Raw genomic sequence first — 25,293 nt, forward strand, 5'->3', positions numbered from 1 at the left:
TAGCCAATATCAGATTTGGGGCTGAATTTGTCTTTCAAGGAGCAAGATGAAGGCCAATCCCCAAGCAAACCAAGGGGCAAATTGGTTTGGACGCTTGCTGGTCAGTTTTGACAGCAATAAGCACTTGGATTAGTGGAGGAAATCAAAGGATCTCAGTTGTACTCCTTCCATTTGCAATATAAGATAAAGAAATACTGCAAGAGGCGCTAGTTTTGGGGCCAATAGGGTGTCCAATGTCCAAGATTAAAGTGGTAAAGTGTGCATTTTCAGTTTCCGTGAGTTTTATGCTTGCTGTAATTAGTACTTAATCAGGTTATTTACCACCGTATCCAAAGTGGAAGGCTGGTTTCACTGTCCCTTCATTGATATTGTAGCATTTGCTTGGTGCCTCAATGCAAGTTTGTCTTAAATTGTATTCTAACATAAATCTATAGTAGGGGTGTCAGCCAATTTGATTATAGCCTTAAGACTCTCAATAACGGCTGTGGATTCCTGCCTGAGTAACTCTTTGTTTTACTATGGAGAAATATTCGGATTCCTCTTTGTTGGAGAATCTGACACCTACTGCTGGACTAGATATTGCTGCACTAGGAGGCCTAGGTAGTGCTCCTCATGACTTTGTCACTTTTGGACTCACAACATGCAAAGCCATTGCTCAACAGTGAGCTTAATAGTGACCAGTTTATGGGCTCCCATCCAGGAACACCTGTAAGGGTGCTTTTCCAATTCCTTTTGACCATACTTGAACATGGCAGTAAGCATTCTTGAACTGATATTATTTGCACTTTTCAGTGTTCTTACTTGATTCTAGCACTTGGAACTCTAGTATGTTAAAGAAATATGAAGGATCTGATCAAACAACAGCATCATAGGATAGAGCACGTATGTGAGTGATGATTTTACTTGCTGACTACTGCAGGTAATGGCAATAGCTCATCACAGAAAATCCATAAAGTCTTCAATCATGGTTAAAGATAACTTGCAGTATATTTAATCAAGAAAGCATTCTTCTGTCAGCAGGAAGTGGACTTGCCATCACTGCTCTTATTGCATCCTGCTTCTCAGCAGTGGCCGCTCAAGTTCACAAAGGCTCTCAAAATCAACAGATTCAAGTATTTGCAGGATCTCAAAATCTTGGAGCTTCCTTGATGCTTCTCTACTTTTCAGTGGTAAGCTATTGATGTATAGAGTATGTTTTATGTGCAGTATATTGTTTGAATATTGACTGGAAAATCCATCCTTTGAATGAGATTAAAAATGCTAACCTCTTGTTCAGCTATCCTCTAACCTCCTGTCTGCACTTCCAAGTTGTGGAGATTTTAAGTCCTTGTCCTCTGCATTTAGGAGTGGGAGAAATACTGTAAAATTATAAGTAATTGGAAAAGAATTTGTGCAATTTTTCAATGAGTGCCAAGAAAAATGCAAATAAATGTGGGACACCATCAATTAAGGACCTCTCCAAAGTTTGTCTAACTTTTCATACCCATTTTTTCTCATTTCCTCGGATTCTCCATGAGGTCAAGAATTATTGAAAGTTTTGACCTTTTTGGACCTTATCCCTGGATCACATGGATCTCCTTGGCCTAGCTAGAAGTAAAGAGGGTCTATTTTTCCTCTACAATGTACACTTCCAATCTGTCTCTCCCCCCCTTGAGAAACCAATATAAATATTATCAAAAAATCTCAAATTGAGACTCTGTCTTATTTTCTTTATTTTCCAAAGCTACACTAAATTATGCATGATTGTTTCGTCAAATGCAAAATTCGAAAAATTCTGCTTTTCCAACATATTACATCTACAACACACAACTGTGATTACAGTAACTGTAAGATTTACCAATTTCCAATGCACATTTCACAGGTAGGTGCTTCAGCAGGTTTTAGAGAAGCTTTCCTCGGGGGATGGCCACTTCTTGCTTTTATTGTTGTACTTATAACTGTGAGTGGAACATATCTGGTTTAATGGCTTGGGTAGTTGGATTGATTTGAAATCAGGTTGTCTTACAGTATAATTTTTGCAGGTTCATCTAATTGTAGTCCTCTCTCTTGGTGCTTTGTCTGGATTACCAACTCGGACGGTAAGGCTCTGTTTCCTGAAACAAGCCTGCCACTAAACTCTCTTTCAACTTGAAGTTGCATTGCATAGGGTTGTAAAAGAATCAAATTTTAAAGTTTGCAGGCTGAGAAGCTCAATATGCTCTCAAACACTGACCTTTGTAATTTGAAAGAGATGTTTGGTTTAGCAAAAGGTTCCAGGCTATGTCTGCTTAACTCAAAAAACTTACTAAACTCCAAGTTTGGTCCCTTCAGCTTGAGACCTCAAGTAGTCTTGAGAATCTTTAACTAGGATGTGTTTTTGTAAGACACATGCAAGCAGCAATTGCGTTGGACTCTAAATGGAACGTATGCAACCTATTTACAACAATTGCCACTGAGACCTCTAGAAGTAGTCTGCATTGCAGATTTACTTTTGGTTTTCTGTTTTGTTTTTTTTCCTTTAAAAATAAACACACTTCAAAATAAATAAGAAATATAAAACAAAAAAGGAAGCCTATTACAAGGCTCGATAACTGGTCAGGAGGTCTATAATGCAAAACTATGTGTGACTGACAATGCAAGAAAGTGCCTAAATCTCAAATCTTGAGAAAAAGCAGGTCTTTTTCTCAATTGTTGCATCACGCTAGAACCTTTCCTGCAGACACCATTGACAATCTATATCCAAATCCTAGAGAAAGTCTGTGCACTCGTTATATCCAGTAAATCCATATCATGGCTATATCTGCCAGTCCAAATAAACCAAGCATTTATGCTAGCTATTAGCTTCAGTTTGTGACGATGCTAGTTGATCCACTCTGACTGCGAAAAATCTGGTGTAGCAATTCTACTCAAGAGCTGACTAGAGATGAGATAGGAATGTCTCCCCTGGACATGCTCATAACCACAGGTTGGGCCTCTACGGTGACCCGTGGCAATAGTCCCGTGTCGCTATCATAGTCTCTGTTGTGCCATCAAATACCATCCTCATGGCTCTCCTCCAAACCTCTTGAGCCATGGTCCAATCACATATACAAGGTCTTTATGTCTCTTCCGGGTCTCCACATCTAGCATAGGTGACTAGAGCCCCGACCATAACCAATACAAGTGCCAATTGCTAAGCTTATGTGTGCTAGTGACAATAGAAAGAGTAAAATCTTTCTGCGTTTGAAACTAGCATCCAATCTCCTCTTGAAGTCAGCCCTCCCCAATCTGGTAGTGTATCCGAGAAAGTACACATCTCGGAGTCTCTCTATGAAGGGATCTCTCCAAACCCACTCCCTTGGGTTTCACTATAATTTCCAAAGAGGTCTACTTGGATAGGCCAAGTAACTCAAACTATCCATCATGTATGTCTCTGGTTCAAGTCTTAAGTCACAACTCTTGTCACAATGGGCCACCAGTCTAATCCTTTGTCAAGAGCATCTTGTGAACTCTAACTTCCCAGGCCGACCATCCTCCTGCAATGAAAAGGTGAATACTCTCTCTCCACTAGTGTTGACCATTGCAATAAGAATGTCTCCTCTGTTAAAGAGACCAATCCAGCCTTGAGCTAGAAGGCCTAATGTAAATACTTGCATTTAATTTAAAGTTCTTCATGAGGAGAGAGAGAGAGAGAGAGAGAGAGAGAGAGAGAGGATAAAAGAAACAAAAAAAAAAAAAAAAGTTTCCTAAAATGCTGAAACTGATAAAACCACACTAGACTATTCTAGATCTACAATCATGATAGGCAGTAACCGGGTACATGTACAAAAATCTCGTGAGAGAGTATGATGAAGCCAAGGGGGAACAAGACTTGTGAGCAACAACTGGCTCATGCAAGGAACTATATGTCATCTGAGTATGGACCTCATGGGTTGCTGAAGCATGGTGAATATGTCCTCCTCACTAAGATGACAAGGTGGTAGTCCTCAAAAGCACATAATGATGGCTTGGATGCATCCATGGTAGCATCCTACATCTCGACTTCTGGGCCATGGGGGATAGATTGTATCAATCTCTGTGGCTCTATCCAAGAGTACCCCCTAGGGCAGGGGTGTGTCGCTAGGTCTAGAGGAGGAATTGCAGTCGGTGGCACTGGAGTATGGTTGGTATCAGACAACAGCCCCTATGGGGCAGAAGAAGTTTATGAGGGCTCTCTGTGTGGGCCTCTTGTGTAAGCTCAACTGCCACAGGGATAGTTAGGAATCAGTGTCTGCACAACGCAAGTAGGTAGAGTCCAAGTTGGTGGTGGCCCATCACCCTTCACCAAGTGGGAAAAGGAAGTCCCTTTAGTGAAGAGACTATTGTAGCTATCTCGAATCTTCTGATATGTCAGGCAATGCCAATGCAATGGTCCTCTGACTCTATCTCCTCCGCGGAAAGCTGGCATAGGGTTACCATTGGAGTGCGCTCTCTCTGGAGGTATCTAGCTGTCTCCATTGGGAGATGGTATGTGGATGTGTGGAGCTGGCCAATAGAGTACTAAATCCCATAAGATAGATGCACATCCATGTATTTCAGCCATACCAAGAAGCTGTCAGTCATCAAAGAGCCCAATGGTGCTGGTTGTTGCCGAGTCCTGACCTGCACTCCTTGCGTGATCTTCAGACAAGCAGACTGAGGGCAGATCTGCATGAGCTGGTTCCTGCATGACCTGCAAACCCTGCATGACCTTCAGACGAGCAGACTGAGGGCAGCAGACTGAGGGCAGATCTACATGACCCTGGAGCCTGTATGACCTGGACACCTTCATGATCTTCAGATGAGCTGACTTGAGTTGATGTCGTGGCTGCAAACCTGCATGGGTAGTGCAGACCTGAGAGAGAGTTGAAAACACAGCTGCAGACCTGAGAGAGAGATAGCAATTGAGACCAGTGGTGGCAGAATGGCTGCATGTTGAGACCAGCCAGTGTAATCTACAGAACAAACATGCTGATTGTCTCACGGACAGTAGTGCAACAGACAAACAGGCTTGGGCAGATTGACGGATTGATGTCAGACCTGAACATGTCTTTTATTGACCAAGCTGTGGAAGCTTTAGGTCCAGACTCGGAAGAGGAAGAGATGGTGTCATGTATGGATTTGGAGCCAATAGTTAAACGCAAGCATGCCGTGGATGATCATATGTGTGGTGTTGATGGCTCATCTTCGCACACGCCTAGATGTGATCTTATGCTCAAGCTGCCAGTCAGTTTGATGACTCATAGGAATTGGATTGAGAACATTTACTGGAATTCACAAATACTCTGCTTGGAGAATATGTGGAACATAACCAACATAATCTTCTAGGCTTTGATAAACAGGATGTTCTTGATACACATGTAGACGCAAAGAAGGTTTCACACTCCTTTTCTTCTTTCCATGAACAAGGTGTTTATTTGTTTTTCACTGCTAGAATCCCCATGCTCTGTTGGATTTGCCAGTTGCTACAAGTCATTTTGCAAGAGGATTGAGTGGAGGAAATCTTTGGGGGTCCTTGAGGTTTTTATGGAGTCATGCCAAAATCACCTCATAACCGTGACATACTCTTGAGCAAGCTCCCTCAATTCTTTTGATAAGCGGTTGGTCTATGTTGTTCCTTGGTGGCCTATGGCTGATTTTCAACAATTGCTTAAGCAAGAATGTCCCATTTAGTCTGAAGCTTTCCTCCAATCTCCTCCAAAATTTTGCAAGGAAAGGGAGTCCAATGCTTAGTTGCAACTAACACTACTCTAATCCTACTCATCTGTATTCTCCTCCCCAACCTAGTGATATAGTGAAAGAAATGGATCTCTCCATACCCACTCCCCAGGATCCTACTTAAGTCTTTGTAGCAGTCTCCCCATGTATGTCCAATATCTCCATCCATCTACCATACAACTGTGAAGGTTTGGGTCTAGATACCAAGTCTTGTCACAATGAGCCACAAGCCTAATCCTCCTTTGAGAGCATTCTATGAACTATGACTTATCTAGACCCTCTTGTGTAAATCTGCCATCCATCTCCATTGAGAAAGTAAACACTCTCTCTCATAGGTGGCTATCACTGCAAGAAGGATCTCTCCGCTAGTAAAGAGCCCAATCCATGTCTGATAAGTCATTGTATCATAGAAACATGAAATGGGGGACGGGAACGGGGAACAGGGACGTGGGAATGGGAACAACATTTAAAAAATTAAAATTCATGAAATTTTTTTAATATTTCACTAATAATCCATGTGGAATATTAAAACCAAGGTATATAATCCACAAGGACAAATCATTTTAAGTTTTAACTTTAAAGATATCATGCATCATTCTAAAACTAGTCATTACAAATTGAATTACAACTTACAAGGCTCAAGAGTCAAGCTAGTCAATTATAAAACGCATAATACATATGCCATAAAACAATGAACAATGAACTAAACTTTAAAGTCTAAGCTAAAAGAACATGCCCATTGCCAAAAAACTTAAAAGATTACAAATATGAAGTCTAATCTCTGAAAGCACATGCTCATTGCCCTAAAAAAGACTACAAATATGAAGTCTAATCTCTAGACTGAAGCAAAATGCGGCAAGACAAAAGAGCCCAAAGGGCAATTGCAAGACTGCAAGTACAAATATAATGTCAGCATGGCACAATGGCTCAAGTGTCACATTGTCATCAATGATCATAATATCATATACAGTGTACATGTATCATGAGACTCATGATAAGCAAATTAAATCAAAGATCATCATCATGATCTGAGGCTGCTCTAGCTCCTCCTAAAGTGCTAGCCTCATCATCATGTGTACCATGAATTATTGCATCTCCCTCAACATCAGCATGTGTCTCCTCTTCTTGCAGCATCTTTCACTCTATGAATGGATCAGGCTTTGTTGTCATACTATTACATAACATCCTCAAATTAGTACTAACAAATACTAGATCGTTTACCCTCTGCTCCACAATTGCTCCAAACAAGAGGAGCTAACTGACTGACTCAAAATATGGATGGCTAGCTGCTGGAACTCAGGACCATCCAAACCATAGTCCTCCCACCACAAAGCTGCCCCAATTTTACAACAATCCTCCTCTGCATCCCCACAACCAAAAGAACCCCGAAAGGTCCTATAACATGAAAGTTGGTCTCTAATCTTTCTTCTAGTGCCATGATCAAGCACTAGATGAGACAATATAAGTCTCCATGCATTCATAACCTTGGTGTCATTCTCCTGATCCTTGCCTTGAAACTCAGGATCCACAACAAATGCAACTACATGCATGGGTGAGCTATAGGAGTTTCACCTAGTCACAACTAAATGGCTTATCTCCTCATATGCCTTATCATTTGGTGCCATTTGTAGCCCACAAGCTCTTTCTAGTCATTGTTGCTTGCTCAATAAGGCACTTTTGCTTGTCGAGCAAAGTGGTGTGTAAGGTCTCTAATAATGGAGGTACATACAAAGGGTCATATTATCAATCTTCTTGCATATCAATTTAAAATACTCTGATCTGACCACATGAAACTGAATGTGGTCATGATAGAAAAAACGTGCCACTGATATATCCACCTCTTCCTTTTCTTGGAATCCCAACTAGCATCAAGTGTGCTTTGTCTATGTGCAACATGTGGCTCTGTTGATACCATGGCCAATGCAATGCTTGCAATAGGTGTGGAGGTAGTACTTCGTGATATTGATCCTCCTCTAGACAACATCTGATGGGGATGGTGGCACAAAAGTTGCAAGGTTAACTATAACACCTTGTGGTCTAGATGCAAGATAAGCTTGTTGACCTAATACACGGTCACGAAGCTCCCTTTGCTTTTCCAAGGTCACATTAGGACAAAACTGTACCTTTGAAGTTGGCTCATGTAGGAGATGAGCTCAGACCTAATTATGCATAAGACAAAACACACAGCAATTGGTATTCCATATTCTAATATTTAAGTAACTTTGAAAAATTGAAATCAATAAAAAATTGAAATAAAAATGCTTGGTTCAATGGATAACCTTGTTTGCTCCAGTAGTTCGCTTGTATGGGAAAAGCTTGCAAGCCCATAGTCGAGATCCTCCACCACTTAATGGGTGGTCAGCATTTACTTTCCTTCTTCCTTGACCACCAACACAACGACCGAGGCGGGAAGATGAGGCTAAAAACTGAAATTAAAATGGCTGAAGAAAAGCCTAAAGGGCTAGCTGCTGCAAAGAGACTTGAGAGAAGGGAGAAGGCTCAAGAGTGAGGGAGAAATTGAGAACTTAGAATAGAGAAGGGGAAAGGAGAGAAGGGAGAAGGAAGAAGAGAAGAGGAGAAGAGGGAAGTAGAGGAAGAAGGAAGAGGGAAGTGGGAAGTTGGAGAAGAAGGAAGAGAGAAGAGGAGGTGATGGCATTGGTAGTTGCAAGCGGGAGCATGTCAGCTAGAGTGAAAGGAGCAAGCAAAAGAAAAATGAGACACAGGAGCAGGAGTCGACCGGGTAAGTGGCATGCCACGTGGCGTTTCTTGTGCAAAACAGGACAGGAAATGTTTCACAACACAGGGAAGCAATTCACGATGGATTCGCACCATGGACGATATTTCAGTGTATGGGGGGGCTGTTCCAACAGTTTCCTATTTCTATGCATTGTATTAATCCTCCATTTAGGGGGTACCACCTCCCTAATGCTCTCCATTATGTCTCTAGCCCCCCTGATACCTAGAAGTCTTTGTCTATGTATATGAACCAGCAGCTCAAGAAAGGCAAACCACTCCCCCCCACTACAAAAGCTACCTATGAAGAGAATCTCCCCCAAGGTAGGAGGGTCCTCTTAGTGGTGTTGCTTGGCTATGGTAGACTCTGTCCCTTGCACTAGGTGTGGGGAGCATGAGGAGACTCGAAGGCACTGCATACGAGATTGCCCAAGGGCTCGAGAGGTCTAGAGGAGATCCCTTAGGATGGTGTTCCATGGCACTGCTGACTCTATGATTGCTATGTGGGGGACCATTGCTTGGGTCACAAATAGAGGCCCAACTTGTGCATATGAGGATATACAAGGGTGTCATGCTTATCTTATTTCAAGGCAGCTTGTGAGCAGGACTAGCATACTAGATTTCTCATAGATAGTGTGGACTCGTGGGCATTGTCACAGATGGGAGCTCATAGCTAGCATTATTGCTTGGGTATGGAGAGCCAAATGTAGACAAGTTATTGGTTTTTTGGACATATCTATTGCAGAGACCCTCTCTAGGATTTGGACAAAAATTGTGCATAGTCTCCACTAGAGATGGGAGAGGATACAAGGTAGTCGAGAGATTATGAGTAGGAAAGATGCTTTTCTCAAGATATGGAATTCTGGCACTTTCCTTCTTTTCCAAACCCACATGGTCTAGTATTATAGACCTCCCAACTGGCTATTCATTCAAGCTTTGTAATAGACTTCCTATTGTTAAGTATTTCTTGATATGGAAGTCCCTTACAGGGCTACTTTGTATTTTGCTTTTTGCCTTAGGATACTATCACGAGGAGCATTAATAGAATTTTTACTTTTCTTTGGAAAAAAGAATGTCTCGTTTGGATGGAGGTTAAAGATTTCCCAGCCACTATCAAAAGATGCCATAGCTACTATTGGAAAGAATTTAGTCCCTCTTAAGTCTTTGGGTAGCTAACAAAAATTGATTGTGTATACTTTGGGACAAAGTACAAAAGCGGCCTAATTGGTTGGGCATTAATTCTACAGGCATGTATCCTTTGAGATTTCGACTCAAATGGAGAGCATTTGTTGGTCATTGGCTCTTGTGGAAGACTAGGTCATTTTATATGCCCTAATAAGCAAGAAGGTTGCATTGAATTGAATAATGATTCTAGCATACAACATAATAGTTCTAGCTTGGCTTTGAGCATGGATGCTCTTCCTGTTGAGTGAGACATGGAAAAGGACAAACGACCTCTTTTGTCATCATTTAATATGGAACCTTGTTGGATAGATGTACATAACAAAAAATCGAGAAGCCATGATATTGCACATGTAGGAACTCCAATGGGTCCTCAAGATGCCTTTCGTACTTATGCACTTTGAAAGGATAAATCATCTACAAAGAAATTCATCAATAACAAAGGATTTGCATGATAACGCTTGGGATATTCTCTATGCCATTGGAGCATAAAATTCATAAAGAAGTTGGGAGGACAATTCATTGTCATGGTTTCAAGTTTTTTTATGTAGAAATCTCAACACGATAGTATTCTAGTGTTTTGATGATTGTGCATGAGAAATATTACCATGTCTTGGTTAAAAGGGATATATGTGGCAAATTTCCTATGGTTGAAATCACATTTGAGGGTGAGATTTTGTGGTTGGTTGGTATTTATGCACCAAATAGTATTTCTCATTGTCATGATTTATGGAGATAGTTGATTTACAATCGTATATTTCTCTTGGCAAGACTAGTTTACCAATGGGGGATTTCAACCTCTCTGTGGAGCCCTCATTCCACCTTGAGACATTGCATTATGGATGCACCTGAACGTCATGATTGAAATAAATTTGCATCAATGGTTATAAAACAAGATCTATGGTCTTGGTTGTGCCCATTTGCTCATGGCTGTATTTTCCATTCTACTCAACATTTGGAAACTTGGAGTTGGTTGGATCATATGCGTATTATGCATGATAATTGTTTCTTGCAAGAGATCTAGGAGATGGTTTTGCGGCAATACATGCTTTTTGATCCTTTTCCACTGGAATTTGTAATGCCCAAGTAGCCAATTTATACTTTTGCATACTTCCTAGAGCTTATGTTAAAGTCAAAATAGCAATGCCATTAGAGTATATAAGATGAATGCATGAAGTCACAAGCCAAAATCTCTATCACATATGTTGGCGGCTGCATGCACAACTTGTGCTTCAGCTTACATAGCTAGGAGTGGATAGAGAAAAGAGAAGTGGAGGTTGCAACCACAAAGTGTGTACGGAAAACACTAGGAGAGAAGAGAAACTCAGAAACACAAAAAGAACACGATGATGATGCACTCAATTATGCTACGAGAAGAAAAGTTGATACAATGGAGCCGAAGCTCAGAAGGTAATTGCACTATCCTATCTAAATCAAGTGGCAGCACCTATGGGAATTTGCACAGTGAAGGGAGTGAAACGCAGTCCTCTAGGCAGTGAGCTATCGAAGTAATCACTGGAGGTAAAAGAAAATTGTCAAGGGAGCGGACTGCAGTCCTTTGATACCATTGGAGATGTGGAAGATGATCACCAATTGTCAAGGGAGCGAACCGGAGTCCTCTGATGCCAGGGTGCGACATGGGCAGCAAAATGCAAATTTCAAAGTGTCGGAGCTGTCAAACACAGAGAGAGCACCCTAGATGCTGATGCCAAGTGGATAATGATGATGCCAGATGATGGGGGATGAGCCGGCTTGCAAAAACGTAGGTCCCAGTAGTCTCTGTGATGGAGATTGTCGCCATAGGCTAGGATGTTGACACCAAGTTGGAGATGTTGAGGCCATGCAAGTAGAAGGCCTCCAGACTGAAAAACACAGGTAAAGGTGGAGCTTGAAGGAGAAGGGTACTGATGCCAAGTAGATGATGGTGACAGCATGTGAGAGATTCTCCAAACGGAAGGCCTAATGCTGGAACAGGGTGCCTGAAGCAAAAGAGGAAGGGTGAAGGAAGCCATGAACCGCAATGTCCTCTTGAAGAAGTGTGAAGGCAGTGGAAGGGGCTAGTGGGAGAAGGAAAGTGGTGGTGTTGAAGAGAGAGAAGAATGAATGAAGTGATTGCCTATTTATAGGCATGAGCTGTCTAGGGTGGTGCACCACTATGTGTGCGCCCACTGAAAAAGTGGCCAAAATGTGGACACCAGTCATTTTTGGGGCTATTAGTGCGAAATCCTAAACGAAGTGTGTAAATTGAAGAAGTGGTTTCTCAACACCCCCTCTTAGGTCCAAAAAGGGATGAAGAAAGAGGAGTGAAGAGAGATACGATGGAGAAGAAGAGGATCCCGGAGATCCAAGATTTCCACCTAAAAGGTAACTTGTAGTAAGGAACAATAGATGGGATGAACTACAGAACTCGACTCCACCTCGGTAGAGAAGCCACAAGCTCCGTAACTCCATGCTGGAACGAATTTGAAGGCCTTATCACCAAATCGTGGCTGAACGTCCAAGGCCCCAATCTAGGCGGTCTCTGAAGATCCTGGGTATTAGGAGGAGAAATGACTGCTCTAGGACTGCCATCCCAAAAGAGTAAAGGGTAGGTGATGAACTTTGTGATGAGGAGGTGCCCCCCCTGAGGGTGGAGGTGCAAGGGCCCCCTCTGAAGCTGAACAAGTAGAATCCCCCTCTGAGGGCAAAGAGAGTATAGCCCCCTCTGAATCCCCCTCTATGAGAGAGAGGGTAGCGAAGAACTCCTAGAGGTGGCCTCGTGAACCTGAGTAGTCAAGGGTGGAAAAAAGGGAGGCTCAAGTTGGAGCCAAGGGTGGGCAACAACCACTATCTCTTAGTGGAGCGGAAAAGGGAGCCAAAGTAATGGAGGATGTCAAACAATCACCGTCTCTCAAAGGAGCGAACTGCTGAGGGGACGGTAGCCAACAATCACTATCTCTCCATGGAGTGAATTGCAGAAGCGTAGATTGTCAAGGCGGCATTCCTTAAACCCTAGAAGTAGAATAAGCAACCTCCATATCACATTGTGGTAGTCGCAAGGAGGTTGTGGTACCAGTCAATCCTCCTAGGGCTTGAAAGCGCTTAGTGTACATCGGATGTGTCTTACTGTCTTAAACATAAAAATCTGAAAGGTGGTGCAAAATAAATTGGCCAAGAATGGAGAGGTGGCACAGTGAGAGCCTGGGAGTAGACGCATACCCTCCGGCGAGGTAGGGAGCAAAGGTCCATGGTGGCAAGCATCAGTGGGGGTTCCAATGATGCCAGAAGAGCAGCACCCAGTGGTCTGTCCATCTACCTATGGAAAAGTCATAGCACCGGAGTGTTAGCTTGCAAAAGGGTGGGTGGGTGTGAGTGGAAGAGAAGGATATCTTTGTCTCTTGGTGATGCAGTGGACATGAAGGGGGAAATCAGTAGATGATGCCAAACTCGCAACTTGTCTTTGTCTTCTCTGATGAAGAGGGTTCTTAGCTCTCTGAGCTCCTGCGCTCTGGTACCATGTCAAAATAATCGGTATGCTCTGATACCATGTCAAAATAAGAGGCAGTGTAGAGAGACAGAAGGGTTTGCGAGAAGTAACACAAAGTGTGTACGGAAAACACTAGGAGAGAAGAGAAACTCAGAAACACAAAAAGAACATGTGATGATGCACTGAATCATGCTATGAGAAGAAAAGTTGATACAATGGAGCCGAAGCTCAAAAGGTAACTACACTATCCTGTGTAAATCAAGTGGCACCACCTATGGGAATTTGCACAATGAAGGGAGTGAAATGCAGTCCTCCGGGCAATGAGCTATTGAAGTAATCACCGAGGGAGCGCCCGAACTGCAATCCTATGATGTCGAGGAGTGACCTAGATAGCAAAATGCAAATCCCAAAGTGTCGTAGTTGTCAAACAGAGGGAGAGCAGCCCAGATGCTAGCGCCAGGTGGATAATGATGACACCAAATGATGGAGGATGAGCCGCGCTACAAAAACGCAGGTCCTAGCAGACCTCTATGACAGACGAGTGAGGCCAGGTGATAGAGGAGGAGCCAAGCTGCAAAACCGCAAGTCCCAATAGCCCTTATGATAGACAAGTGATGAAATCATTGAGGTTAGGTGATGGAGATTGTCACCAAAGGTTAGGATGCTGCTAAGCTGGAGATTTTGACGCCAGATAAGGAAAAGGCCTCCAGACTAAAAAACGCAGGTGAAGGTGGAACCGAAAGAAAAAGGGTGTTGACACCAAGCAAATGATGGTGACGCCAGGTGGAAGATGCTCCAAATGCAAGGTCTGATAATGGAACAAGGCGCCTGAAGCAGAAGTGGAAGGGTGAAGGCAGCCGCAAGCCACAAACCACAATGTCCTCTTGAAGGAGTGTGAGGGCAATGGAAGGGGCTAGTGAGAGAAGGGAAGTGGTGGTGGTAACCAAAGAAGGTGGTGAAGAATGACTGAAGAGAGAGAAGAATGAATGAAGTGATTGTCTATTTATAGGCATAATTTGTCTAGGGTGGCACACCACTGTGTGGGCACCCGCTGAAAATATGGCCAAAGTGTGGACACCTGCCCTTTTTGGGGCTATCAGTGTGAAACCTAAATGAAGTGTGTAAACTGAAGAAGTGGTTTCTCAACAACTCTTGTGCTCATCCTTATTGATGAAGCTACCATCATCATCAAATGATGGATCCCTAGGCAAGGGGATATCATCATGAAGCATGGGATTGGAGCTACTAGAGCCCCAACTCACATATGTCTACAAACCACTTAGACAACTCCCCGTCAATGTCAAAGGGCATCAAATGACCAAGCCCTTGCCTACCACCTAAATCCCTCGCCCACAAGCACTTTGAGTAAGAGTGGCACGAGTGTCAACTACTATTAATCTTTATAGAGCTCCGCAAAGATTTGAAGGTATCAACATTTACCTATACTTAAAGGTGAAATTTGTAAATTGGAAACTTAAAGGCATGAAGTTGAAAACAACAAATTGAGTTTAAGTATACATTCTTAAGACTTACGGTTTACTATTTAATATATAAAAATGCCCTCACACAAAAATGCAAATACAATTGTATGACGAAGCATAGGCTGATAACAAAGCACTGTTAGGGTTAGGGTAACTTAGAGATAATGAACACAATGAATCATGAAATGAATGAATCTAAATAGAATATGATGTTCAATGCAACAAATACACTATACAATGATGAATACCAAACCTTGAACTCTTGTGTCTCAAGGACCAAGGCAGAGATAATGAGCTAGAGAGTGTGTCATACTCCAATGGATGGCAAAACAGAGCAAGGTAGTCTCCAAAGGTGTTTGGCAACACCAAACGCAACAATCTAGGCCTAGATCAATGTCAAACGGCAAAGAGGAGGCTGAAAACAGCAAACGTAGTCCTAGATGATGAGAAGGCACCAAAATGCAACACAGGGGGGATCAAGCGGCAGCAGATGTTCAAATCACAGCAGTTTGAGTCATGCTTGAGGCTGGGCGGCAGTTGGCTAGAGTAAACTCAAGCTGGTATGCAGCCACTTGCAGTGGGTGATAGCTCCTAGCTGGTGTAGATAGGTTGGAGCACGAAGAACAATGATAGATGGCTTGAAAGCAGGTACTAGATGATGGGTGATGATGATGGATAGCTCCTGTTGAGATATCCTCCACAAACGGGGTGTGGATGGTGAAGCTTCAACACCTGCAAACTACAAAAAGGAGATTGAATTGAATGGAGGGTAGCCTATATATTTATAGAAAGTTTAGGTCGTCCCAAATTAGGGTTTGCATGTGGGACAGAGACACTCTCACGATCACATTTCTTTTAATAAAGTTTGGTCATTTTCATTAAGTAAGCATGTTTTGGGATTGTTTAAAAAAAAAACTAATGCCATTTTAGCTCAACACCCCCTCTCCGGCCCAAAAGTGCTACCATGAGGGACCTCAAATAAGCCCAAGCCCTTTTTCTCTTCTTTAAATCCAAGGCATACCACCCCAAAGCAACCAAGGCATGGAGCAAAGGGTGCACATTGACTGCCCAATGACCTATAAGACTATAGAGGCGATGATTATCTAACCAAGGGAGCCCAAATGTTCACCCAGAGAGGCCAGAGTGTCAGGGAAAGGATGCATGTCTCCTACCCAATGGCCTACTAAGTCCTTTAAAGGTAGATGGAAACACGGTAGACTATTTTGGTTTTTTTTTTTAAGGGCTTTTTGTTTTGTTTTCCAGATTTAGCATTAAGTGAGTAATAGGTTTTCATTCTTTTGAGTATTCGTGTCCCAAAGGGAGAATGATAAGGGATGGTTAGATCGAAGACCTTCACAAAACAAACAAGCTATCCCTACCACTACTAGGTGTGGATGATGAGGAAAAGTGCTATGGTGAAGCTATGGGGAGCATGTGGTAGAGGCAAGAAAGATAGATGGGAACAAACTAAGCAAGCTAAGTAAGCAAAGCAAGCAAGGGAGACTACCATGGAAGATGCCACAAATATGGTGGATTCAAAGTCAACTACTCCAAAGATTGAAGACGGATAAATGTGCACAATTGAAGTTTACAAGAACTGAATGCTGATGCACTAGAGTCATGCAAGAGGCAATACAAGTGATCATGCTTATGCAAGATGCGATGCAACGGTGCCACTTGGATAGTGTTCTCACATGAAAAATTTTCACTTACCCAAGCACTCTTTTACAATCATGGCCATCCTAATGATGTGGATGATGATACAAAGTGCAAAATATATACATAATGTTTGAATCAAATTGTAAAGGGACTGAATCAAATTGTAATTAAAGCCCTTTCACCATCAAGAGAAGAAAGTTATCCCCCTCTCAAAGTGGAAGGGAAAGCTAAAGAGTCACCCTCTCCTCAACAATATGAAGTAGGGGAAGGTCTACCCAAGCCAATCTTGGGTAGCAGGTACAGAAGAGTCGGCCCATTGACCCCATCGCCTTGGTCAAAATATCTACAAAATTATGGGATAATGGCACAAACTCTAGGCGAACAGTGCCTAGCTCAACCTGTTTTCTGGTATAGTGTGGAAGTTAACTCCAACATGTCTTGTCCACGAGGTGATAATGGGTTTACCAGCTAGTACAATCACTCTAGTTGTCACACTAGATGACAGTTAAAGCAACGCAAGGAAACTGAAGCACCGCCAGCAAGCTCCTCAAATAGATGGGATTGGTGGTGCCATCTTAAAGAGGCCAATATTCTGTGGTTAGCCATGAAAGCCACTATGAAGAAATACCCTAACGCAAAAACATAAATGAAAGCATATGACAAAGCATAAACTTAAAAGAACATAGTTAGGGTTAGGGTGCTTAGAGACAATGAACACAGTGGAATTTGAATGAATGACTAAATATTGAATATACAATGCTCATGCAACAAACAAACCATGCAGGAATGAAAATTGTATCTTAAACTCTTGTCTCGATGAGAGGCATAGGTGCTGAGCAGGAGAGTGTGTCGTACTCCTAATGAATCCCTAAACGCAGCAAGGCAGCCTCCAGATGTCGGATAGCAACAATCGTAGTAGTAGTGTGGTGCAAGGTGTTAGACAAGGAAAGGAGAGAGAAAACTGCAAACATAGCAAGCTGATGATGATGTGGCAAGCTAACGGCAACAAAAACGCAAGTATAATGACATGGCAAGCTGATGGCAGTAAAAACACAGATGTGATGATGTGGCAATTTGAACAACAGCCGCAAATCACAAATGCAATAATTTAGCAGGTTGCCAACTGTAGATGATGTGGCTGATCAGCAAACGCAGCAGAAATCGATGTAGACCACACAATGGAGGTTGGAAATAGGCGTCTAATGGATTTAGACAACAACGGGTAGCTTCGGCTGAGATGTCCTCTGCAAATAGGGTGTGGGCAGCAAAGCTAGGGCCTAAAACCTACAAAAACGAGATTGGGCTGAATGGAGGGCAACATGCCTATTTATAGAAAGTTTCGGGACCTCGCATCACACAGAGCGCACCATTTAAAAACTCTCTCGAACCACGCACCATTTTAGAGTTTTCATTAATTAAGCATTTTTAGAGTTGTTTAAGAGGTTATTTCAGCATATAATGCTTATGTTAGCTCAATACCCCCCCCTTAAGCCCAAAAACTGAGCTAGAAATGAAGGCCAAACCAAGGTTTTGAGTGTTTCTATTTTTATGTGTTTTTACCCCAAGGTGCCCCATCCAAAGCAGCTAGGGCATCAAACAAAGGGTACATAATGGCTGCCCAATGGCCTACCAAGACTACAAAGGAGATAGTTATCTTACCAAGGGAGTCCACATGGTCACCCTAAAGAGGCTAAGGCATCGTTTTAATAATGTTCACTTCAAAAAGTAGAGATGGCAGTCGATTAAGTAACAAAGGAGAGACTAGTAGCCAGAGGCTTTCACAAAATAAACAGGCTATCCATATCACTACTAGATGTCAATGACGAAGGTAGAGGCTAGTGGTATATGAAGCAAATATGGTAGATATATGGAGAGGCAAAAAAGATGTGCAGAAAGCAAGCTAGCGAAGCTAAACAAGCAAGGGAAACTGCCACATGCAATGTGCAAATATGGTGGATCCAGATTGTTTCTCGAGTTGACAAGCTTTATAGATATCTTGTAATAGCTTCAAGCATGGAAGGCCATCAACCATCTGTCGACGCGACAACTCATAGAGAGAGTTGTATCTGAGATGTCTTGAGTGAAAATGCCAAAGATGCTCAATGCTCGTAGGCTCTCATATAGCGGCTGTAGAGGCGAGTGCAAGCTCAATCGCCAAGACCCACGGACCACTTATTGTTCAAGCATTTCAAGCGAGTACTAATGACTACCTCTCACATAGCCGACACACTATCCCTCTCTCCGAGTGTAGTGAGCTTACCTTGATGCCTGATTGAGTTGCATCCTCTCTCAAGCACTCCGATAGCTCCATGATTCTTGATGCAAGCTCAAGTATCCTCAAACCTCCACCTCCAAGCTCCATCCTCCATAGCCTCACATGAGACAAGAGAAGAGAAGGGAAGAGGAGAGAAGAAGAAGAGAGGAGATGGCAGAGAGCTTCACCTCCTTGATCCCTCACCCTCACACACTCCCTCACACTCTCACACTCCCTTCCTCAAGCACACACAAGCAAGCAAAGAGAAGAGAAGGAGAGAAGAAGAAGAGTCCACTTTGCTGCCACACACCAAAGAATGAGCTCTCATTCATCTTTTAAACTTTATATACAAAGCCCAAAATTCCATTTGGGCGGTCATCCCTTTTTTACATGGCCGGCCATAGCCTAGGCCCTTTTTTTTCCATTGTTCTCCTATCTTCCTAACTTCTTTCCTACCGCCCCTCTACATTTACAATTTGCACAGGCCAAAGCCCAGTGTTCTTAAAATAAATCATGGTTGGCCTTACACTCTTTTACAAAAGTATTGACTTGCACTTTTTCTTGAGCACCTCTCCTTGATTCAGGACTTTTTCGCACTTCTTGTGTTTCCCGATTTTTCTTGGCATGCCTTTGTTCTTCATTCCGCTTTTGCCTTGGCCCTCTCTTCTACTTTAGATTTTATGGATTTTCCGCCGTGTTCGTTTAAGGGTTAACATTACCCCCTCCTAGTTGAGTGCCAGTCCCATGGCACTTGTTGGGTGATGAGTCGGACTCTATTGCCAGAGTAGCCGAATAGCTTTTTGAGTTTGTGTACGAGTCGTGTTGGAAGGTGTGTTGGAGAGATTATAGAACTGTAAGGCCCTTGAGTTGGAGATGATCCCTTAACTTGGAGGGATTTATGGACCTATTGGAGGGATTTTTGGAACTGAAAGGCCCTTGCATTGGAGATAATCTCTTGTCTTGGAGGGATTTATGGACCTGAAAGGTCCTTGAGTTGGAGATGATCCCTTGTCTTGGAGGGATTTATGGACCTGAAAGGTCCTTGAGTTTGAACTAGCCCTGGTTGTGGAGAGAGGCTAGTGGGCAGATCTATCATTGAAATTAAATATTGTGTTGGATAGATCCATCGTCTGGCCCTCTGTAGTGACCTTCTTATACACTATTCAAAATGAGCTTCTTCATTCACTTTTCGATTGGGGTTGGTGCATCCCGCCCCTTGGTTTGTTGGGCTGGCATGGTAGGATGTTTCATAAGATGGGGAGCACATTGCATGGATGATGGGTCACTGAAGCTGGTGGTGGGGCCTTCGGTTGTACTTGGAAAGAAAAAAAAGGTGCATTACGTGTGGATATGTGCCATTGTCATGTGGTGCATTGTGCACATGCTAGTGGGATGGAGCTTAGGGTGACAGGTCTAACGACAGGTGAGTATTATCTCCCTGGATGTGTCCTGCCCTTGATGTGCCCTAAGCGGGAAGTGTGGGATCAATATGAGGCTAGGGGGTTAGGAACGGAGCCGGCCGACCAGGGCCACCGGACGCACCTAACTTGAGGACCCCTAGGTGCAGTGGCTGTGGTGGATGTGCAACTTGCGGTGGCGACGTGTGATATCCTTTCCATTTTCTTTTCCTTTGCCTTTTTTTTCCTTTTTTAATAATAATAATAATATTAATAAAGTTACATAGTTGTGACAAAAGTTTAATCTTCGTCATCGGAGTGAGGTGAAGAAGGGGGCTTAATAGATTTATTAAGGAATCGGCGGCTTTGGAGATACCCCTTGAGGTTTAGGCGGACTTGAAGGGTGGTGGTGGAGAGGAATGGATGATTGCAACGGGTGAAGCGGCTATCATTCATGTCCTCTAGTAGAGCTAAGCAAAATGAAGGCAATAGAGTGGCTCGGATCATTAGCCGAGCCATCGTGTAACTATCTATAGCATTAGGATCAAAATGGAGCACTGGGAGGCCGCACTCCTGCGGGGTGGGATCTTGCCTAAGGAGTATCCTAAGCAATCTAAGGTAATTACAAGTGATAATAAAGGCGGGGTCAGGACATGAAGAGAATTGGTTAGTGAATTGGATAAGAGTATCATACAAGTTTTCTGACGTGAAGATGAGGGCATCTTCATATGTAGTACAATGAGGATTATTGATTACAGGGAAGTCATAAGGGCTGTGGACACTAGAGTCAAAATCCACTCCAACCCTTCGAGGGTAGGGCATAAAGGTTGGGTCATTCCGCTCGAAGGGTTGAGTGTTGCAAAAGGCCATCCAAGTATCTAGGTTGGTGTTGCAGACCCTTCTTCTCCATGTAGGTTGGCATTCGTAGCCGAGCACAAACCGTGGTACTTCAAAAACTTTATTCTGCCAAAATTCAACGTCTTATGTGGCCCATAATGTGGGGTTCTGCTCTCTCTCCTCCAGCCATCTTTGTCTGAGCCTACTTCTGATGTTAATCACCTCCTCCACCACCTTGATAGGTAACACTCTACGCAGGGTGGCAGGAAATTGAAGTTAAGGTCGAAGGGGTTGCAACCATTTCTTGCCTCTTCCAGATTATGAGGTCGGCGTGAAAGCTTGCTAGGGTGTCATCCGCACATGGTGGGATAGGTACCTAGGGTGCCCTTGCTCCCCTCGCATTCCATTTTCTCCTTGTCTCCTCCACCATTTACTTCCTTCTTTCTCTTAGTGTCGCCTTTCTTTGGGTAGAGGTGTCTACGTGTTGTTGCTCTTCAAGCCTCGGGAAAGGATGTAGTGGGACAAGCTCGTTTTCATGTGGTCCCATTTCAAAGTTCACATCCACCTCCCTTTCCCTGCTTGGCTCTTACTACTCTTCGAGGAATCCGAGTGCGTCCACTTCCTGTGAAGTTAGGCCTGCCAATAGGAGATAATGGCGTTGTTCCTCCAAGCTTGGGCCAACTCCACTAGGTTGTGGTGGCATCTACAGTCCAGTCTTCAATGCCCTACGAGCCATTCCTAGTTTCTTTTTCATTGCCTCCATGAACTCTCCCTCCTCTGCCTGGGTGATGTCCAATAGGGTTTCTAGGAAGGTGCGTTGTTGGGCGTGGAAGCTCACTTGGGCGGCTGCCGCTCTGCTTTCGACAAGTATCTTTTCTTTTTCGGCTTAAGTGAGGCGACGTGCCAAGGCTTTGACCCTTTTTTCGTTCTAATTGGCCCATTATTCTGCCCTTTTGTTCATGTCTTCGAGGCTTTCCCCCTGCCTCTAGGCTAGCATTGCCAGCCTTCGTTCTTGGTCTTCCATTTCTACCCTTGGCTTTTGGTGCTCTTCCTGTGCCGAGGTAGCCTCTTGGGTTAGTCTCTCCGCCTCTGTTTCATACCTGCGAGCTCTTTCCTCCCTCAACTCCAACTCTTTTGTGGCTTTAGTGAGTTTCTCCATTTGAGCTTGCAGACCTTCGCAGAGTACCACAATCTCTTCATTGTGCTGTCGTAGGCATCGTGTGGCCTCGGTTTCTCCATTCAAGCGCACCTGCCATTCAACTTCTATCTCTTCCTTAGCTTGTAGCTGCTCTTTTAGCTCATGGACTTCCCTTTGGGCCATGGCCATTTGACGTGTTCTCTCCAGTTGGAATGTTGCCATGGCCTCCTTTTCAGCTTCAAGCTCTGCTACCGTGGTTCTCTTCTCCTCCTTGACTCTCTCTAGTTGAGAGATGAGCTCTTTGACGTACTCATCGTATTCTTCGGGCAGCCTCTCTGTTGCTGGGGCAGAGGTCATAGAGCCGGCCACCTTTTGCCTCTTAGGGTCTCGCCTTGACTCGGCGTCTGCCGCAGCCGGCCTTTTGGTTCCTACCAGAGGGATTCTTTTTCCTACTCCTTGGCTCGTTTCTTTATTTACAAAGTACTGGACCCAAGCCATTAGGTTACTGGCATCTACTTGAGTCGTAGACCTGGGAGTGGAGATGGCGGTGGTAGTGGCGGGCGTCAAGAGGGTAGGGATGGGGGTGATCGGAGCCTTGCCCTTGCCTTCTTGCACTGCAGGTGGCACGAACTCAGGCATATAGGCACTTGAGCTTGGCCCTTCGTTTCTAATGGGGCTTGCGGATTTTGGCTCATCATACCTCGACTACTGCTCAATGGACCTGCACGTGTGGCCATGTCTTTCTCCTCTTTTTTCCTCAACTCCTCCTTTTCCTACTTTTTCTCTCTCCTTCTCGGCCCATTTGGACTCACTGTGGGCCCTTTGCAAGTCCGCCCTTTCTTGTTTCCTCCTCTCCTCCTCCTGTTGTTCTTGTGTAGTTTTCTTCTTTGTCTTCCTGGCCTCTCCCCAGCTAGTTTGCTCTTCTTGTTCCTTGCCCTCTTCTTCTTCACTCAGTGTCCTTTCACTGGACTGTGCCTCCCATTCATGGTGGGGTGGCGACCTGCTTAGTGTTCCATCCACCCCTTCTTCTCCTTCTTCTTGCTCCTGACCCAGAGCTTCCCGAATGATCGTGGTGAGGACCCCACCGAATCCGGTGGTTGCAGCCTTTGAAGACGAAGCTTTCCTTTTAGCCTTGGTGGCGGGAGATTCTCCTCCAACAAACTGTCCTCTCATTGCCAAGGCTTTTACTGAGCTCTCAATGGTCTTCATCACAAACCCATTGAGGTTGTTGACCTCATCCAGCGACCTTGTTGCGACACTCTCTAGCAGGGGGACGTTGATGCGGCTCATTATGGAGTTGTATCTTTAGCTAGAAAATAGCGCGTGCATCATCTTGGCTTGGAGTTGGATTTCAAGGGAATATTAGCCAAGCTGATGCCGTCATTGGTGTGGAATTTTACCTTGTCCATCCCTAGCAAGGCATATACGTCTCTTTTCAGCTTCCTTTCTACTTTGTTTGCCAAGCCCAATGTCTTTTCCACCAGCTCCAAGGTCAATTCAATCTACACTTGGCGAGTTTCCTCTCCCTCATGCACCGTTATGGCGCCATGATTTCTACGGAAAGTTCTCAGAAACTCTGCATAGTGGAAGTAGTCCATCCCCCAGCTCATTGCTTCCACATATTTCTGTAGATTGCATTGCTCGATGATCTGCCTCATTGCTCATTCTTCCATGGCCATGTCTTCTAGGTTGAAGATATGCCGGAACCTGAACTGGTTGAAGGCTCGTGTTTCCACCAAAAGCCCGTATTTTGCTTGTTCTTCCTCTAAAAAAGGCAGCTTGCTGGCCTTTTCTTGGCCTACCATGATGGGTGCCTGTCATGAATGGATTCACCGTTAGTTATTTTCAAAATAATTACAAGCAATGAGAAACAACTACATATTTGCTAAACTGAAATGCTTGAGTGCAAAAGTAGACTTCTTCCTCCCCGTGGTCTATTGTTTTCAAATTTTATTGGCAATTCCTTCCACCAAATTTTATTGACAATTCCTTCAGTCTCAAGTTGTTTCATCCTACTCTTTCCCCCTTTGAAATGAGAAGAATCCTTTCTAGGATTAAAGGGTTAGAGGATGAAAGGCCCTTAGTGCATAGTCATAGTGTTTTACTTCTGCATGAGCCAATCATAGAATTTCGGATTATATTCTAAATTTGCATAGCCATCTATATCGGAAGGGCGGATGCCTACATGCGTAATGTAAGTGAGGACATCAAGTAAGAAGTCACCGAAGTCAAGTCGGCTAGCAACATGCAACTCCTCCTCAGTGAGGATGTGATCTAAATGAGGATGTCCCGCAATGTGTTCCTCGAAGGGTCGATTACGGAGGGTAGTCAATACCCTATACAAAGTTGGGGCTGCATAGGTGGGATCGTACTCTGTCACCTTGATCGCGCATCATTGCTCAGCATTAGTCATTATTTGGCATCCCTCTAGCTCCCATTGCAATCGTAGAGCGTACCATTTCCGCAAGGAGTTGTTGTCAGTAAGCTATTGTAAGTTTGCAATCTCCTCGTTTGTGGCCCTGATCGTAGTCTTGCTATATGACGTGATGAGACACTTTTTGATTGCTTGTTCCTTGGATAACTCGGTTGCAATCAACTCCTCAGTTGCTTCGGATGCTTTAACGAATACGAATTCTAACTCCTACCAAGAGCAAGGGAGCGTTCATACTTCCGTTGCTATAGGTTCTTCCAAGAGTCCTAGATCTAGTTGATCGTAGCTTTTAGCCAATGCCATGAAAGTAGTATCCATACATCAAAGGCAGCCAACCAAGCCATCCCCAGTCTTTTAAGCTAAATCCACGGCCAAGGTTAGAATTGAGCGCCGCTCATAAGAGGGTCTACGCCCGGCAAGTGGTTGAGGTTCAACAGCGCTAGAGAGGTCAGTAGCTAATGATTGTCACTTGGTTTGCTCATGAGTTTGTAGCTTGGCCTTATGTTCGATGGGCGTGGTTGTGGCTGCGGTTGACGTACTACTTGGTGCATTTGAGAGTTGAGGGGGGGCATCACCGAGACTAGATGTGGTCGGTTTATTAGTAACAAGTTGCGGTTTTGGCCAATATATTGGCTTATGCCCTACTGAGCTAGGCTTTAGAGGTTCCACCGCTTGAGTCACTTGTGGTTTGAGTGGTTCTGACTGGACGTTTCGTGTAGTCAAGCTAGAAGATGGCGTTTGAGTAGTGCCTTTGGATGTTTGGGCTTTAGGTAGCCAAATCTAGGTGTTACCCGCATAGTAGCCTTGCGCATGCAATAAGGTCTTGGGGGCCCATCGCGGCTTGACCGTGCATCAATGTTTATGGTTCGGCCTTGGCTGACTAGATTTTGAGTGCAGATGGTTAGCCTTGCGAGGCCGTGGATTTCTATTCCTAGGTGGCGCTCCCTGTTTAGGTGCCCATTTGAACTGGGGTTCATGGGCTTTAGTGTCGGTTCTAGTGGTTTGTTGGCCTCGAGGCTGG

The 25,293-nt window shown here is 43.9% G+C and overlaps 1 protein-coding gene across 7 annotated transcripts in view; it reads left to right on the top strand.

Annotated features, from left to right (window-relative positions):
- Nucleotides 1-25,293, top strand: part of LOC148024831 (uncharacterized) — a 294,466-nt gene that overhangs the window by 224,913 nt on the left and 44,260 nt on the right. For 5 of the 7 annotated variants that reach the window (XR_015693360.1, XM_087694490.1, XM_087694487.1 and 2 more), the window contains 3 exons: nucleotides 1,021-1,169; nucleotides 1,862-1,939; nucleotides 2,022-2,078. Coding sequence is in view for 5 of the 7 variants with exons in the window: in XM_087694490.1 (XP_087550616.1) it covers nucleotides 1,021-1,169; nucleotides 1,862-1,939; nucleotides 2,022-2,078 (284 nt within the window). In the remaining 2 variants the exon portion in view is untranslated. Of the gene's footprint in view, nucleotides 1-1,020; nucleotides 1,170-1,861; nucleotides 1,940-2,021; nucleotides 2,079-25,293 lie in introns of those variants that run through there. The other 2 variants (XR_015693361.1, XM_087694488.1) reach the window with 1 other exon arrangement.

Source organism: Lygodium microphyllum, chromosome 15 (genome assembly GCF_053477565.2).
Source record: "Lygodium microphyllum isolate KBCC chromosome 15, Lygodium_microphyllum_v1.1.10, whole genome shotgun sequence".
In the NCBI taxonomy this organism is placed as follows: Eukaryota; Viridiplantae; Streptophyta; class Polypodiopsida; order Schizaeales; family Lygodiaceae; genus Lygodium; species Lygodium microphyllum.